At 37.7% G+C, this 18,321-nt stretch overlaps 2 protein-coding genes across 3 annotated transcripts in view; one reads left to right on the top strand and one right to left on the bottom strand.

The window, feature by feature from the left end:
• The window catches only part of LOC127636505 (cell adhesion molecule 2-like), a 556,717-nt gene that overhangs the window by 133,365 nt on the left and 405,031 nt on the right, over positions 1 to 18,321 (bottom strand). The gene's annotated exons all lie outside the window — the stretch shown is intronic.
• Positions 8,928 to 16,943, top strand: LOC127636508 (CD209 antigen-like protein E). Its single transcript, XM_052117036.1, has 5 exons — positions 8,928 to 12,886; positions 13,026 to 13,235; positions 15,590 to 15,717; positions 15,834 to 15,940; positions 16,052 to 16,943. The coding sequence occupies exons 1-5, from the start codon at positions 12,760 to 12,762 to the stop codon at positions 16,191 to 16,193; spliced, it is 714 nt and encodes a 237-aa protein (XP_051972996.1). The 5' UTR covers positions 8,928 to 12,759; the 3' UTR covers positions 16,194 to 16,943.

Genomic DNA, 18,321 nt, shown 5'->3' with positions numbered 1-18,321 from the left:
TTGGAATTTCTAAAACTAGAGAACAAAGCAACCTTGATGAACCACCTTGACAGCTAATAGTTCTAGAATGTAGAATAATGCCTGAGCCTGCATGCATTCAATATTTGTTTGATTTAAATAAAACTTAGAGTCACATGCCATTGTACAAAGGAAGAGGAATTAATAGCATTTCCGTCTCAAAAACAATTATCTGAGATAGTCTGCGAAGTAAATATATTTTAAGGGATTTTATGTTTTTTTTTATGGTTATGGTTCTAGTTAATCACCTTTAATAATCATTAAAAGTGATCAAAGGAGGGGATTTTGAGGTGAAGTATATATAAGACCTATCCTATGGTCTTGTAAACAAACATAATGGCACTTTTGGAAAGGCTGGTGATAGCAACATTTGAGTAACGATAAAGAGACCATTTCAGACATCGTCAGTTTCTGTAATAACGAAGACATTTTGACATCCTGCATGTAGTAAGTTCCTTTATGCATAATGATTCCACACAGAAGTTCCTTTTTGCATAAATTGCTAATACCTTGCTGCATAGACACTCATCTAAAGTACAACTAAGTCCACCACAGGAGAGGTAATAGTTAGTTAGGTGTTAGTTATTAACATCTTGGTGGCTCTTGAAATGACTGAATATGTGGATAATACTATATATGAATGTACAATGGACACAGAAGACACAATCGAGAGGATTTTTGATATCTATGTCACTGCTGAGACTGTAAGCGATATTAAGCACAATAAAGAGATAGAGGACTATCTCTATCTAAAACTATCTAAAAACATAATGGAATAATATGTACAGTATATATATATATTAATAAAAATGTAAAAATACCACCATTACCTGTTTACATGTTTAACGATTCTAAAAGGGAAATCTGAGTAATCTGTATATGTTTGTTGTTCTCAGAAAGCGACCCTGTAAAGAAGAGCAGCTTCAGAGCAGCTACAGTGTGTTTGGGGCTGCTGTGTGTTCTTCTGCTGACTGCAATCAAAGTGCAGTGTGTCCAACACAATACAAAACTAACGAGTTTAACATCAAGAGCAAAAAATTCACAGAAGAGAGAGATCAGTTACTAACCAAGAATACCAACCTCACAGAACAGTGAGACTGTTTAATTTTTAAAAATAAAAATGTGACCAATGAGAGAGATAAGCTAATAATCAAAGTTAATAATCTTGACTTTAGAGAGAGACCAGTTGAAAGAATTTCAGAAGAGACTTGCTAAATTGTGTAAGTTTCTTTGGTCTATTTAGTAACATGCTATAAATTAAATGTTTACTCAAGAATGAAAATTCAGACATCACTGATTCACCCTCATGTTGTTCAAAACCCTTAAAACTTTCTTTCATGCATAGAAAACTAAACAAGATGTTAAGCAGATTGTTAGCCTTAGTCAATGGTGTCTAGCATTCTGCTCAACATCATCTTTTGTGTTTCACAAATCATGAATCAGAGTGGTATGGTAAGCATGCATCGTCTATGTTTTTTGCCAAGCTCACACTGGTGTGGACTATTGGTGATTTTGCAGTTAGGGTTAGGTGAACAAATTATTTCTTCTTCATCAGTCTCTTCGATGTGTCCAACACTCAGACTTCAAAACCAGGAGTAATGTGAAGGTAGAACTAGTGATGTCTGCTTTTGCATTCTCTTGTATGCAATAGACTGCTCTGACTAGTTTGCAAAAAGAACTGAATGATCAGTTCGCATAACTCAAGTTAACAGTACACTGAACTGAGAATCGTCTCTCTTGGACATGCTAGAAATGCCAAGAAGCGATGAGTGAGCTGCTGATACTATGAGTATTCATGTACCAAGGTTTGACTGGGGGGCAAAAAGTTTGTAACTTATGTCTTTAACAACTAGAAAAAATTACAACAAATAAAATGTACTGAAAAAATGTTTATGACTTGAGTGTATTACTGTTTTATCAATGTATGATGATCACATCACATCAGTTTTTCTCAGGTCAATAGACTTGATCACAACAGTTCTCAAGTAACAGTACACTGAACTGAGAACTGTGTCTTTCGAACATGCCCAAAATGAGTGAGCTGATACAACTGTACCTATAATTTGAATGAGGGGGTGAAATGTAAGTTTTTATTTTTTTTAGTTTTCTTTTCATTAGTTATATTAAAAAAATGGAAATATGCTTATGACTAAGACTTAAATAGTATTTTATTAACACCCTGAGACCCAAGTGTGACTGCTGTGTCCATTTTCCATTACCTTTTTGATTTGTATCTAGTAGTAACTGATAATAATAATAATAATAATAATAATATTATATATACCCATTTATTAAATACTGCATATCCATTGGTGGCCAAAAGTTTGGAATAATATACAGATTTAGCTGTTTCGGAAGGAAATTGGTACTTCACCAAAGTGGCATTCAACTGATCACAAAGTATAGTCAGGACATTACTGATGTAAAAACAGCACCATCACTATTTGAAAAAAAAGTCATTTTTGAATGAATCTAAACAGGCCCCATTTCCAGCAGCCATCACTCCAACACCTTATCCTTGAGTGAACTAGAAAATCACTTGCCATTATATCAAACACAGTTGAAAGATATTTGGTTCATTAAATGAAGTTTAACATTGTCTTTGTGTTTGTTTTTGAGGTACCACTGTATGCAATAGACTGGCATGTCTTAAGGTCAATATTAGGGCAAAAATTTTAAACATAAATAAAAAAATAAACAGCTTTCTCTTTAAACGTGTCAGTCAATCATGAATAAAGGCTAAACTATGCTTGAAATTGCCAAAAAACTGAAGATTTCGCACAATGCCCGACAAGACAGCCACCTGAGTATCTGGTCAAACTGACAGCTAGAATGCCATGGATCCGCAAAGCTGTTATTACTGCACGTGGAGGATTTTTGTGATGAGAACTCTTTGAAGTTTAAGAAGTTGTGAATTATTTTTTATTTTTTTATTGTAACAGTAACTTTTCACGATATTAATGTCCTGACTAAACATTGTGATCAGTTGAATGTCACCTTGTTAAATAAAATGATCAGTTTCTTTCAATAAAAGCAAAATCTGTACATTATTCCAAACGTATGGCCACCAGTGAATATCACAGACAAACCATATCAGTGATTGTTGTTTTAATCATAAAACGGATACCTAGGGTCTTTAGTGACTTGGGACCTCATTTCACACCTTGTACTATTTTTGTTTTGAGTTGTGCCCATATCTCTATAGTATTCCTCAATCTTTTTTTACCACAATTTTTTTTTGGTGCCAAAATTGCAAAAGCAAAAAAAAAAAAGTTCACACTGTATCTATATAAGCTTACTTTCACAGGATATCTATTTCTTTGTAAAGGACAAATAGCTGAACTTGTTGTGTTAACAGATGGATGGAGTTACTATAAATTCAGTTTTTACTACATTTCCTCTATGAAAAAGAGTTAGAATGAGAGCAGAAATAACTGTACAGAGAGAGGAGCAGATCTGATTATCATTAATAACACAAAGGAACAAGTAAGTGAAAAAAAGAGAGAGAGAGAGACAGAGAAAGCCTGAAGAGTCTGTAATGTGTGAGTGTATGTTTGTTCAGCATTGAAGATCATTTTCATTTGTTCCTGGTTCATTCTTCAAGGAGTTTGTTGCGAACATTACTGTTGGTAGCATTATCTGGATTGGTCTGACTGACAGTGATGAAGAGGACACATGGAAATGGGTCGATGGCAGCATACCGACCTCTGTGTGAGAAACCACTACATTAATCTGATTATTATCCTATAGATTATTCTCACAGTTAGTTTCATATCACACAGAAAGGCAGTTGAGTGTTTACCACTGTGAAACATCCCCATTTCTTTTAATAACACTTGTTAAACATTTGGGCACTGGAGAAAAGTTTGCTAAGTTTAGAAAGTGGGATTTTCCCCCATTTATCCATTATGCAGGTCTTCAGCAGCACAACTGTACGGTGTATTTACCGATCAGCCACAACATTAAAACCACACACCTAATATTGTGTAAGTCATCGTCATGCCGCCAAAACAATGCCAACCATTCTATTCTTCTCACTACAATTGTCCAGAGCGTTCATTTGAGTTACCGTAGACTTTGTCAGTTCAAACCAGTCTGGCCATTCTCTGTTGACTTCTGAAGCCACAGAACAGCTACAGTGAGTATAAAGAGTTATTCTGGTGTTATTGTGCTGCATTGCTGAAGTTAAAAGGGAAAATAAGTTGGTCATCAGCATCAATGATTCTTTCTTCTGAGAAATCTTAATGAACACAATTATCTTGTTTGTGAAAATATAGAAAATTCTGAATTCATAATTTCCCAGCTGCAGTCTTGTAGTATTCCGAGCGCAATTGTCGATGACTTAAGAGAAACTGTTTGCTGACTGGCAATGCTGACTGAAATGAACGTCTGTTCAACTCGCTCATAACACATAAACATTTTCTTTTGTCACGTCCCGCTGGCTATAATCTTTAATGCCACAGGGAAAAATGAAAAGACACATATCTAGCTCTTTCACACATCTGTGCTGCTCTTACACTTTAGTTTAGAATGCCGCAAACACAAGCAGAGTGATTCAAATAGTGAAGCATCTGAGTACTCCTTTTCTACCATAAAGACTCAGAATAATGAGAATAATCATGAAATGGGGATAGAATTGTTTACATTTGCATAAACCCTGTCCTATGATTCAGCACTCAGATTCTCGTTTGAACCATCAGATCCTGACAAGCAGAGAGGCCAGTCTGATAAAATACTGAAGTCTTGTGCTGTGTTAACAGATGGATGGATTTAATATCAGTTCAGTTTTTACTACTTTTCATCTGAGATAAAGAGCTGGAATGAGAGCAGAAATAACTGTAAAGAGAGAGGAGCAGATCTGGTGATCATTAACAACAGAGAGGAACAAGTGTGTGAAAAGAAAGAGAGAGAGACAGAGAACGTTTGTAAATGTATCTGTGTGTATAAAGTATCTGTTTAGCAAAGAACGAAGCAAAGATGGTACATTTTTTAGGACTTTATTAGAAAGATTACAGCAATAATACTGTATATGGATTGGTTTGACTGACATTGAGAAAAAGGGCATATGGAAATGGGTCGATGGCAGTACACGGGCCTCTGGGTAAGGAAGCACTGAATTTAACAGATTTTTATCCAATAAATGATTCTCACAATCAGTATCATATCACACAGAAAACAGCACTGAAGCTCTTATGCAGATCTGTTGTTTCAGGGTCTGGAGGAATAGAGAGTCCAGTGGCAGCACAAGTGAAAACTGTAGTCTGCTTTCTTAATCAGAGTTGACTGATTGTCCATGTAACGCTAGTTATAACTGGATATGTGAGAAGACCATTTTACATTGACTCATGCAATAAATATTTGTGTATACTATATCTATATTATGAACATTCAAAAAGAATCTGAAAAATCTTGCTTTGTTCGGATGGCACCAGCCAAAGCTCGTCTTTATGGGCTGGTAGAAAAGAGCCCCACCTAAATATTTATCCACTTGCAAACATAGATCCATGCTATAAACTGCCAAAAATGTAATTTGTTTGCCTGTAAATGTATTCAAAAGGCTGACATATGTATTTAAAAGCAGGCCTAGTATAAGTTTTTATCCTATTTCTAAGTCGTGAAGTATCTGAAATCTCCATTACACTGTGTTTGATATAGTTATTCAAGCATGTGTGGCATAGAATCTGCTGCTCTCCTGAACTCCACAGCGCCCCTTAATTTTCCCAATGGAAATCTGTGGTCAAATATGATACTGCAACTATCCCTCATTGAGACCTACTGGGGCAGAAATTAATCTGCCCATAAACATAGAGCCAAACCAATGGTAACTTTAGTATTAGTGCATGGCAGCAGCGCATGCCAGCATTCACTATCGATGAATGTGTGTGTAACAGCATGTCGTTTCCATTGCAAATTGAAGATAAACTGACCATCAGACATCTTGGTCCTTGGTCAGACATAAATAGTTTGGCAATCAAAAGATAATGGTAGGTGAGACATTGTGTATTTTGTATGATGACAAATTGTATGTCAAAAATACTTTTTTTATTTACTGTGATTTAAAAATGTATTATCATTATAAAGCATTTACTTTTACAGTACTTTGAAAATGTGTAATTGGCATGTAGATAGGTTTGTTTCACTCCGTCTCCTCCATGGGGTTCTTTAACAACATTTGATTTAGATTTTGATCTATAACAAGTCAATATTTTTAGATAAAGCCTTCTTAATTGCATTATTAGTACCAACATTATGTTCAAGGGTGCAGCCTTGGAATAATGCAAGGACACCACATATTGTGTCAGCAGGTTTGTGTTTGAATAATGAGCTGAAGAAATGTGAAATATTTAAATATAATTGTTAATATAAATGAAAATTTTGCTCAAATTTGTCATCTTTCATCTCAGTTGAGCAGCACAGACAGTTATTCATTATTGGCTTAGCACCAACTTCAGGTATAATCACTTTATGTTATGCTTTCTCTGATTCAAAGCATTGTTTACGGCCCTTTCATTCAACACTGTACGTTCATTCAAATTTAATCACGCCTGCTACTACAAATGGCCATGGTAAGCATGCTTACCAAAATGATTACTCTTTCCTTCAGTCACGCTATTTGACAGGCTAGATTTTTTTTAAACATCTAGTTTAACAAAAAAATGTTGGTACTATGTCATTGTTTCTGGTTAGTCTGAGGCTATGAAGTAGTGATCTGGCAATCATGTCCTTCTTTTCCCTCCAAGCAATTAGACTTTTGAACACTTGATCTCTCACGATCAAAATACATCAGCACTGCACTTTATTAATATTACACTGGACTGTCATAAATTATATTCTCTCTTAACAACACTGTTGGATTACACATGCAGAAGCGACATGATTTGAATCTAGGATTTACATAATCTTAGTCCTGGAATTCCACAACGTCATAAATTAGACAGCCCAGGCATCAACATTGCTCGTGCTCGTCTCTGCACGACCTTCTGAACATCCACACAGAGTTAAAGCAGACTTCTGTTTGAAAGGTTTCCAAAAGACCTTCAGATATGCATGACTCGAATACGAACACATTGCATCTTAATCCAGGAACAATCTACTCAAAGTCACAATACTTTACCGATTTAACCTTCTAAAATGTACAGAATCATGCAAAGCCTGATGTACCTCTTTAAAATGTGTGTAAAGTTTTATCCATGTTGTATAACCAAGGAATTAACCAGTATGATTCGTAACCAGGGATTTTCATGTTTTGTTACCTACACGTATACAAATGCTCGCTTAGTTACATGGAGGAAGCTGATGACAACGATTATCATGTCTCTTTTACCATTCTCAAGATATAAAAGTTCATGATTAAATATGCACTATTTTTGAGCGTTAGATTTGTAAGAATCTGAAACAAAGGACCATAAATCAACTGTCGGAAAAGATCATTTGACCATGTGACTCTGAAAAGTCACTTCTGATTGGCGCAGGACACTTTTGGGGATTTGTGTCCTAACATATTGAAGCCAACATCTAGCTGTAACACCACACTTAGGCCTTTAACCCTGTGTAGATCTGTGTCAGTTCTCTCTCCCTAGTCGTCCACTACAGTGTGTCAACATATGGCTGAAAACTGACCTCATGGACCACTGGAAAGATTGAAGGTGATATTGAGTGACATGCTGGGAAAAGTCACTACCTGGCCCAAAACCTCATTGACCAGATTAATCAGATCGATGCCTCCCATCTGACAAAGGAAGTAAACAACCTAAAGCTGCAGTCTAAACAGACCCAAAAGGTGCTAACACAAGCTGAAGCCCAAGAACAACGTAAGGTGTCCAAACAAGTGTCAACGAGAGAAATTGAATGGCTCCAGGAAGCCCTGACAGCTGCCAAGCACAGAAAGCAGCAGGCTAAAGCCGCCCAAGAGGACATGGAAAAGAAACTCTAGCACACCGAGTCGCAACTGAGAAAGGACATGTTTGATTTGGAAAAGATGAACTCTCGAAACAAGGCCTTGGAAAGCCATCGGGACATGTCCAGAACTGAAATTGAAACCCTGACCCAGCAACTTGACCTCACCCAAGATGAGCTCGACATGGTCAGAGGTGAATTGAAACACTCTTACGAGTTTAAGATGGACTGGCATCCCACAGCAGCACCCCTGGTCTACAAAGCAGCATCCTACATCCAACAGCTTCCACAAGATGAGCGACACGAAGGCCCACAGCACAAAACCTCAGTGGCTCTCTTCCAAGAACCCCTCTACAACCGCAGTGAAATGGTAAACATCCCAACGAACACTGAAGCACGTGGAATGGATCTTAAGGACCTCAGCAAGCTGGCAAGGAACATTAACAAGTTCACACCAGATCCTGCTGAGGGTCACAAGGTCCATGCTTACCTGCCTGACATAGACTTTCACCTAAATGCCTCAGATGACTAACAGAGACACTTTATACCTACTCTGGATAACATCCTGCCATGAGGTAAAAAGTTTTCTTGACAGACAGTCAAACCAGAACAAAGTCTGAATACCAACATCCGAGAGAGCCCCTGGTTAAAGAATTTTCAGACCCAGAGTCTGGCCCTGAACACCAAACAGGGACGAAAAGAAACCATAAATGCCTACTACCGTAGACTACGTCAAGACTACTTCCAGTCTCGGAACAAACCTGAGATGGAAGAAGAATTTGACTTCAAAACCATCTTCCTCCGAAACCTGCATCCCATGGTGAGATATCATCTAGGAGTCACACTGACAGCCTGAATGTCAATACAGCACAATACAACTTACTGTATATTTTATATACTATTTTTATTGAATATATACTAATGAATATTTGATTGTGTATGTGTGTTCTATATTGTGTGTATTGTATACTGTACATTGTTTATTATATTTGTATATTGTGTTGTGTGTAAGTATGTGTATATTAGATATGTAAATTGTGTTGTGTAAATCTGATGTTTATTGTAAATTGGTATACGTCTCATCACTGTCATGACTGATATGTTGCTAGGAACTGGAGTCATGTGGATTACTTTTATGCTGCCTAAATATGACATTTGGACCATCAAATAGTCAGCAGACTGATGGCATCTGTATACTTGCATTGAATGGACAAACAAAGCTGAAATGTGCTTAAAAATATTCACTTTGGTTGTGCTGAAGAAGGAAAGTCATACACATCTGAGATGGTTTAAAGGTAAGTAAATTATGAGAGGATTTTCATTTTTGGGTGAACTAATCCTTTAAAACTTGGAAGTGTTGGACCCCACTGACTTGCACAGTTTGGACAAACAGATTTTATATCTCCATCAAAATATATTTGTGTTCAGCAGAAGAATGTCTTATGAGTTTGAGACGTTCACTAATGCATTAAAAGACTGTTATCACATACACCTTTTAATGATAAAAAATGTGCTAGTAGTATACTTACTGTATGTTAAAAAAAAGATGTATTAACAAATGCAACCTTATTTTAAAGTGTTACTGATATTTTTTTTATAGAACTTGTTTCATTCAATTCTGCACATTGCATCCTAAAGCTTCTGCTTGTGTTTTTGTGATTGATTTTTGTGTAGAGGTTTTTTTTTTCAATCAACCCACCCACTGGCACCAAAACAAATGGCAAAAGAATCTGAAAGGTTTCAGAGAAGAGGAACAACACAGTCAACCCAAATGTGAGTACTCTTTTCAAAAGGTTAATGGATTGAATAATTAAGCAAGCACAGTAGTTTCAAATGTGTTTAAACCAGGACACTTCTATCGAAAGGCACTTTTCAACATAACTAAATCTCTTTTTTCAACATGTTTATGAGTTAATTATGAGTTGTTTGTTTACACATCCACATGTATTCTGTAATACCTAACCAAATATGATTTGGATAGGAATTTGCATTAAGGTGAAATGATGTCACTGTGTTATGATCAAATATGCTGACGGTTTTACTAAATGTTTTACTTGCAGCAGCAGCTTTGAATTTGGTTTTATTGATTTGAAAAGAAATTAAAATACAGTTTATTCTAAAAAAAGTTAATGAATTTACCCCAAAAAATGTGGCAAACAATATATTACAGTTGTAATATATTACAGTAGTATCCATTGTAATTGATCATGTTTTCCATACATTTTACTGTAAAACTATTTTACAGCAAAATCTTGGCCTTTTGGGTATTTACAGGATTGCATTGGAAACTCTAGTTGTCATGTAACTACTGTAATTCAGTATAATTGTGAAAAATAACTGAAAAGTAGATTACAAGTTTAACTCAATATTACTGTAAAAAAATGTATAAACTACTGCATTTCTCAAACAAAAATTAGCTGTAATTTGCTTTCCAGTATTATGCTGTAATTTGTTTTACAGCATTTAACAACATTCTTACAGTACATTATTATCATATTTTTCCAGGTAATTCCTGTACATTTTACAGTAAATGTTTTTTTACAGTGTGTCTACCGCACACACACACACACACACACACACACACATACACACACACACACACACAGTTGTGTTTCCATGTTTTATGGGGACTTTCCATAGACATAATGGTTTTTATACTGTACAAACTATAGATTCTATCCTCTAAACCTAACCCTACCCCTAAACCTAACCCTCACAGACAACTTTCTGCATTTTTACATTTTCAAAAAACACAATTTTGTATGATTTATAAGCTGTTTTCCTCATGGGGACCGACAAAATGTCCCCACAAGGTCAAACATTTCGGGTTTTACTATCCTTATGGGGACATTTGGTCCCCACAAAGTGATAAATACACACTCACACACGCGCACACACACACACACATACACACACACACACATACACGCACACACACATACACACACATACACACACACACACGCACACATACACACACACACATACACACACACACACACACACACACATACACACACACACACACACACACACATACACGCACACACACACACACACACGCACGCACACACACGCACGCACACACACACACACGCACACACACACACACACGCACGCACACACGCACACACGCACGCACCCACACACACACACACACACACACACACAAACACACACACATGCACACACACACATGCGAAACAGGTGATTATTTTATTTCTAGTAAGGGAATTGTACAATTAGTGCAATCCTCTGAGTAGCAGGTTAGCGGCTAGCTGTTTAAAAATGGTGGTTCTGGACTATTCTTCTTTCTCAATGCTTTGTGTGTCATAGGTTTTTGAACAATCACAGGCTGCAGCAACTCCCACAGTCTGGCATAGTCCCTATATGCCCCCAACTATGAGCTTGAAATCCCCCTAAAATGTTTCTGATGAACTATAGTTCCTTAGGTGCGAAAACGACGAAAAGTACTAGTTCTGCGGAAAAGTACCTAAAATGGTTTTTAGTCCCTGCAGTGGGAAAGGACCTAAAACCAAAGCAATATCCCTTTAATTTGTTACATATCTAATTACTTGATACTTGATCCAAAATGGAAATAAACGAATTATTTGATAAATTATAAGTAGTAGTCCCCCCCTGACTAATCTACAGTTGACATTACATTTATAATTGCATGTTAAATATTATAATGTCTTTTGTTGCTTATGCTTGGGGACTTGCTATTGGCTGTTGTATTTGCATAAATAATGAAATACGTATTTGCAGATTTTTGGACTGCTATTAATACAAATCTAAAAGTAATTGGGGGTCATAGGTATCTTTCAAATTCCATTTAATGTTAATGATGCAATTTTATGTTTTGACAAGAATGTATTTTATGTTACTGTTGGTGAAATTATTGTTCCTTTAAATAACTTGTAATCCCATTCAAGTCAGGATCAAGTTCTCCTACTAATGGCTAGTGCAGTTTGTGAGTGTGGTAATTATTATTTGTAGAATAAAGACTTGTTTTGGCTGATCCTCTACCTGGTAATTTCTTCCCAGAAACATCTCGTGCAACAATATTTTATTTTTTAATATATAAAATATTTTTTACTGTTATGGTTATGTTTGCTTGATGAGAAATAATAGTACTAGTCTACTTATAATGTTCTTGACAGCGTGGGGGCCCCCTGAAAGATCGGGGGCCCTACGCAACTTGATTATTGACTTGTTTCATGTGATATCACCGTAAAACCGTGATACTGCTGTTTACTTGCCATAGCCAAAATGCTATTTTTCTTTTATTGAAATTATATATTTCAAGTGACAAGGCTTAATTCCGCTAAAGTTAAGCAGTGATGAAGGGGGATAAAACACTTTTTGGTTTTTGCTAATTAATTCAGACATGTCAGTTATCTGTGCACATAATCAAGTCAGATACAATTAAACTGGAAATGCACATAGGACAAGATTCAGACATGTATACACATTTACTAGTAATTGGGATGGATCAAAAGCAACTTTTTTATGTTTTTCTTGATATTGTTTCTTGATTCATTGCTTTCTCCCACTGATAGTCACAAACATGGTATATGCAAGTAAAAAGTGACGTCACTGAAACAGGTCAATTGGGAGGACCGGCACTGAACCTGTGGAAATTTGCAGTGAATTTAAGTTCCTTTATGCATAAATTCCTAACACACTTCCACAAAGAAGTTCCTTTTTGTCTAACTACTTCCCACGCAAATAAGGAAGCTTCACGAGAGCTACTATTCCAGTAGTTCACTGCATAGGTATTACCATCTTGACCACTTGTGTTAAAGTGTGAATGAAAGCATAGATCAGGTTAAGATTCTGAAAATGGATGGAGAAGAAAGCAAAAACAGGAATTATGACATCTATGCCAATGCTCAAGCAATAAGAAGTCAACTCAGTAACAAGATTGCAGACTCTAACACAGCAAGAATCCAGTCATCGAAACAAAAAGGTACTTTTTCTTTAGAAAACATAATGGCACAAATTGTATTAACAATAGCTTAAAGGCACAAATGTTTGCAGATTTTGCATTATTCAAGTTGATGTCCATGGTGCTAAATAGAGAATAACATCATGTTTGTTGCCCTAAGGATCTGAGTGTGTGAAGAACAGAAGCTTCAGGACAGCTACAGTGTGTTTGGGGCTGCTGTGTGTTCTTCTGCTGACTGTAGTCATAGTGCTGTGTGTCAAGCACACTCAAGAGAGAGAGCAGTTCATATTTAACAATGATAATCTGACTAAAGAGCGAGACCAGCTTAAACGAGAGACAAATGAATTCCAGATGACTCTTGGTAAAGTGGGTAAGTTTACTCAATACAGAGATTGTTTCACATGAAAACAATATGAAGAGAGAGACAAGCTTCTTACCCAGTAACACAAACTTGAAAATAATAAATTAATTAAGGGATGAATTATTAAATAAAGATAACAGTGGATGTCTTTTTGAAAAGGCTATTCTTGATCTACAAAAATGTTAAATTTTAATACATATGCACAATGTGATGTAATTCAGTGTGGATGGTAAAAAAGGGCTAATTGATGAACGTCTCGGGTTACCCCCTAGGTTAACCCCTGTTCCCTGTTAAAAGCGGAACGAGATGCTGCGCTGATTTAGCGCTTTGGGAACATCTTTAGGAGTGACCAGCTGTGAATATGTGCGCAACACATCAATGAAATTGACTAGAATTTATAGCCTCTGCTGGTGAAATCACCTGTAGCAGGGCTTTCATTGTCAGGTATTTTGTCTGAAGAGTAGTCCTGGGGCATCCTCGGTGCAGCAATGAAGCACAGCATCTCGTTCCACTTTTATCAGGGAACAGGGGTTACAGTTAAGTAACCCAATACGTTCCCTATTGAAAAGCTACACTTTGATGCTGCGCTGATTTATAAGCTTTGGGAACGAGAATACCCACGCAGCCGCACTGTGGGTGTCCGGACCCCTTACGGTTGTGTAGTTGTGATGTTGACTCAAGGACGTGAGAGCCCGAAGTGGCATACACATCCAAACTATAGAATCTGCGGAGAGGATCCAGCCCGCCGTTACAAACATGTTGCAGAGGGACACCTGAGAGAGGCCCAAAGGGATCACTGAGGACACAAATGCCATTAGTATTTGTTGATACTTATGAACAGTGCAACCTTGGCCTTGCCTGACTTTGCTCAGGGTTTTCTGAAATGACACGATTCGAGCGGGAGACAATTTTGCCCGAATTGTGATCGAATTCCATATGATCCCCAGATAGGTAGTTTTCTGAGTGGGAGAGAGGACGCTTTTCTTGGCATTGAGCCTCAACCCCAGAGAAACCAAATGAGCTAAGACGATATCCCTGTGCTTTAATGCCAGTTCTTGTGACAGTGCTGGTATCAGTCAGTCGTCTATGTAATTCAGAATGTGGATGCCCCGGAGTCGCAAAGGAGCCAGTGCCGTATCCATGCATTCCGTGAATGTCCGGGGTGATAAGTCTAGACCGAATGGAAGAACCCGATATTGAAAAGCTTCGCCCCCAAAAGCAAACCTCAGGAACTTCCTCTGTTGTGGCAGAATTTCTATATGAATGTGCGCGTCCATGAGACCGATCGTGACCCACCAATCGCGATGTTTGATTTGAGACATGACCGTCTTAATGGTTAGCATCTTGAACTTGAACGCCCTCAAGGCAATTCAAGCCTCAAAGGTCTAAAATCGGACACAACTCTCCATCCTTCTTGGGGAACAGGAAGTATCACTGTAGTAACCTGACTCTCTCTCTGGAAGGCAAACATGTTCTATAGCCCCTTTGACCGGCTACCCCTCCCCCTGAGTGCGGCAAGGGAGGAATTGCCCGAAGGCTTCCCCATGGCTTTTCGCCTCCTGGAACCTGATGATACCCGTGTTCATGGCATCACCAAATAGGCCAAAAGGCGAAACCCGGAACATCGAGGGGGAACTTGTGCGTGGATTGTTCAGAGGTGGGTAGCTCAAAGTCCGCAGACTCAAGAGATTCAGTGTCCCCTTCATGAACCGAAGAGGCACCGAAGTGTGCTTCAGGCTCACGAGAAGGACCAGCTGGATCTGGGGAGAGAGCGAGCGATGGGGACAGACCCGTCTCTCGCTCCTCAGCCAGATCCATGCAAGAGCCCCATGATGAAAGAGTGGGCGCTGGCTCTTGGAAGTAAACGAGACGAGTGCGAAGCATTTATACTGAAACAGATTGCAATGCTGGCACCCACCCCGCCCTAATGCAGCATTCTCTTCCACCGAACAAACAAAGCAAAACTGGTGTGTGTCCGTTTCAGCCATAGAGCGTAAACACGGGAACACACACTGCTTGCTTTACTTCACTCTCATTCTTGGAAAGGAGAAAAGGTTTTCTGCACACTGCCTAACAAATTCTCCTAAGAGAGGAAAAGAAAGTTATGACAGCTTGAGAAGCACAACACACACAGAGTGGTCTGAAGACAAAAGACCTGACGATGCACCTGTGGCATATCTATTTATAGCCCTGCTACAGGTGCATCCAATGATGTCACCAGCAGAGGCTATAAATTCTAGTCAATTTCATTGACATGTTGCACACATATTCACAGCTGGTTTCTCCTAAAGATGTTCCCAAAGCGCTAAATCAGCAGAGCATCAAAGTGTAGCTTTTTGATAGGGAACTGGTTGTGTTTGCAGATGGATGGATTTACTATCAATCCAGTTTTTACTACATTTCCTCTGAGAAGAAAAGTTGGAGTGAAAGCAAAATAGACTGTATAGAGAGAGGAGCATATCTGGTGATCATTAACAACAGAGAGGAACAAGTGAGTGAAAAAAACAATGAGAGAGACAGAGAAAGCCTGAAGAGTCTGTAATGTGTGAGTGTATGTTTGTTCAGCATTGAAGATAATTTTCATTTGTTCCTGGTTCATTCTTCAAGGAGTTTGTTGTGAACATTACTGTTGGTATCATTATCTGGATTGGTCTGACTGACAGTGATGAAGAGGGCACATGGAAATGGGTCGATGGCAGCATACCGACCTCTGTGTGAGAAACCACTACATTAATCTGATTATTATCCTATAAATTATTCTCACAGTCAGTTTCATATCACACAGAAAGCAGCACTGGAGATCTTATGCAGATCTGTTGTTTCAGGTTCTGGAGGGATACGGAGCCCGGTGGCAATTCTGGAGAGAACTGTGCTCTTATTGATTCACCAAAGTGGGCTGACTATTCATGTGATTCTGAGATTAAATGGATCTGTGAGAAGAGCTTTGCAAAAGAGCCCATTACATAAAATACATCTTTCTTCACATTTATGAATGGATAGATAATTTACTCTTGTGTGTGTGCTTATCATCAGTTTGACTACATGTTGGTATAAGAAACACTATAGAAAATTTGCGCAGTTCTTGTGTTTGTGTATTTACCAACAATTTTCCGATGTTTTCCAATAGGATGGTTATTTCCTTTTACAGCAGCTCGTAGCTGCGGGTCGCTCAAAATAAACACAGGATAGCGCCACAGAGACACAGTTTTGAGAAAATTAACTTATGAACGGCCTACTAATAGTTGTCTCTGCGTAAAACGTTGGGATAAAAGATAAAAAAGTTGGGATAGAAGGATGCATTTTAACATTGAAAAAGTTATATACTTTAAGCCAAAATGCAATGTACTTAAAAAAACTCTACTTACATAATATCTAGATAAATCAACTCAAAACTGTGATTTATTTGGGTTCAACAGTACAGACAGTATGCAATTTGTTGACCTGGCCACATCCACAGTCCTCATGCCTCCATGCAGCATGCCTAAGGCACGTTCATGCAGATGAGGAGGGACCCTGGACATCTTTCTTTTGGTGTTTTTCAGAGTCAGTAGAAAGGTCTCTTTATTGCATAAGTTTTCATAACTGTGACCTTAATTGCCTACCATCTGTAAGCTGTTAGTGACTTAATGACCGTTCCACAGGTGCATATTCAATAATTGTTTATGGTTCATTGAACAACCATGGGAAAATTGTTTAAACCCTTTATAATAAAGATCTCTAAAGTTATTTGCATTTTGACAAAATTATCTTTTAAAATACAGTGTCCTGAAAAAGGGATGTTTCTTTTTTTGCTGAGTGTAAAGAAGAAAGAAAGAAAAACATGCAAGACTGAGCTTCCTGCTTTCTACATGCAAATTCACAAAATGATGGATTGGTTAAAATCACCTCACACATCACATTTTTGTTGTTTTTAAAAAAGCTTTGGACTAAGACGGTGACATGTGTAATGTATTTCAACAGATTATATCCATGATATTTGTAACAGGGTAAACGGGAACTTTTATGTGTGACATATTATTATTATTAGTAGCATTAATAATAATAATAATAATAATAATAAACATTTACACCTAAGCAGCTTAGCACTCTTTAGGTTTTGATGTCACATAATCTTCGTGTTCACACAATGACCACAAATGATATTGTTGCGCCTACTGGTGTTAAAAAGAAAAAGTGAGCTACCTATATGATCAGATCCAAAAAAAACAAAACAAAAGAACAAAGAAGGGCATGTTATTATGCCAGGAATGTCTAATGCCATTTATGTCACCATGATGAGGCATAAGTCTCGGGGAATGGACAAAGAAAGAGTGGAGATGATGGTGGATATCTATGACAGCAGAGATTTTTTGAGAGATCATGATTTCAGGACAGAGACAGACTCCAGTATACAAACACAACAACCACTTCAATACACAGATAACTTAATTACTTTATTAGCTAACATGAAATAAAGTTGAAATGCATGCTCATTTATTTTTTAACCATGTTGGAAGAAATAAGGAAGGAGCAGAGAGAAGTGAGTGTGTGAGGAACAGAAGCCCCAGAGCAGCTACAGTGTGTTTGGGGCAGCTGTGTGTTCCGCTGGCTGCATTCATAGTGCTGTGTCTCCAGATCATCTACTTTTACATCGAGAGCAAAACCTTCACACAAGATAGAGACCAGTTGCTATCTAAGAATACCAACCTCACACAAGAGAGAGACCAGCTACTAATCGAGAATGAGAATCGAACTAAACAAAGTGAGCAGTTAAATCAGGAGAGCGATGAACTGTGGAAACTTCTTCGTGGTAATCTTAAATGATCCTAAAACTACATAGAAATTCAATTTTAAAGAGATATTCTGTATAATCTTCTGTGTGAAATCTGTTATAAATAGCTGTTATGGTATTATAACATGATTATATTATCATGTTATAATAGCTGAACTGGTTGTATTAACAGATGGATGGATTTACTATCAAATAAGTGTTATTGGAAGAGCTGGAGAGAGAGAGAGAGAGAGAGAGAGAGAGAGAGCGAGAGAGAGAGAGAGAGAGAGAGAGAGAGAGAGAGAGAGAGAGAGCAGAATATACTGGAAGAGCTGGAGAGAGAAA

This window comes from Xyrauchen texanus, chromosome 44, assembly GCF_025860055.1.
Source record: "Xyrauchen texanus isolate HMW12.3.18 chromosome 44, RBS_HiC_50CHRs, whole genome shotgun sequence".
NCBI lineage: Eukaryota > Metazoa > Chordata > Actinopteri > Cypriniformes > Catostomidae > Xyrauchen > Xyrauchen texanus.
This window is presented reverse-complemented; position numbering and strand designations above follow the sequence as displayed.

Bases quoted from the DNA above. Each gene is read 5' to 3' on its own strand.
- LOC127636508 (XM_052117036.1), top strand. From the start codon at position 12,760: ATGGATGGAGAAGAAAGCAAAAACAGGAATTATGACATCTATGCCAAT. The intron at 12,887-13,025 runs GTACTTTTTCTT...TGTTGCCCTAAG, and splicing joins CCAGTCATCGAAACAAAAAG to GATCTGAGTGTGTGAAGAAC. The intron at 15,941-16,051 runs GTGAGAAACCAC...CTGTTGTTTCAG, and splicing joins GGCAGCATACCGACCTCTGT to GTTCTGGAGGGATACGGAGC.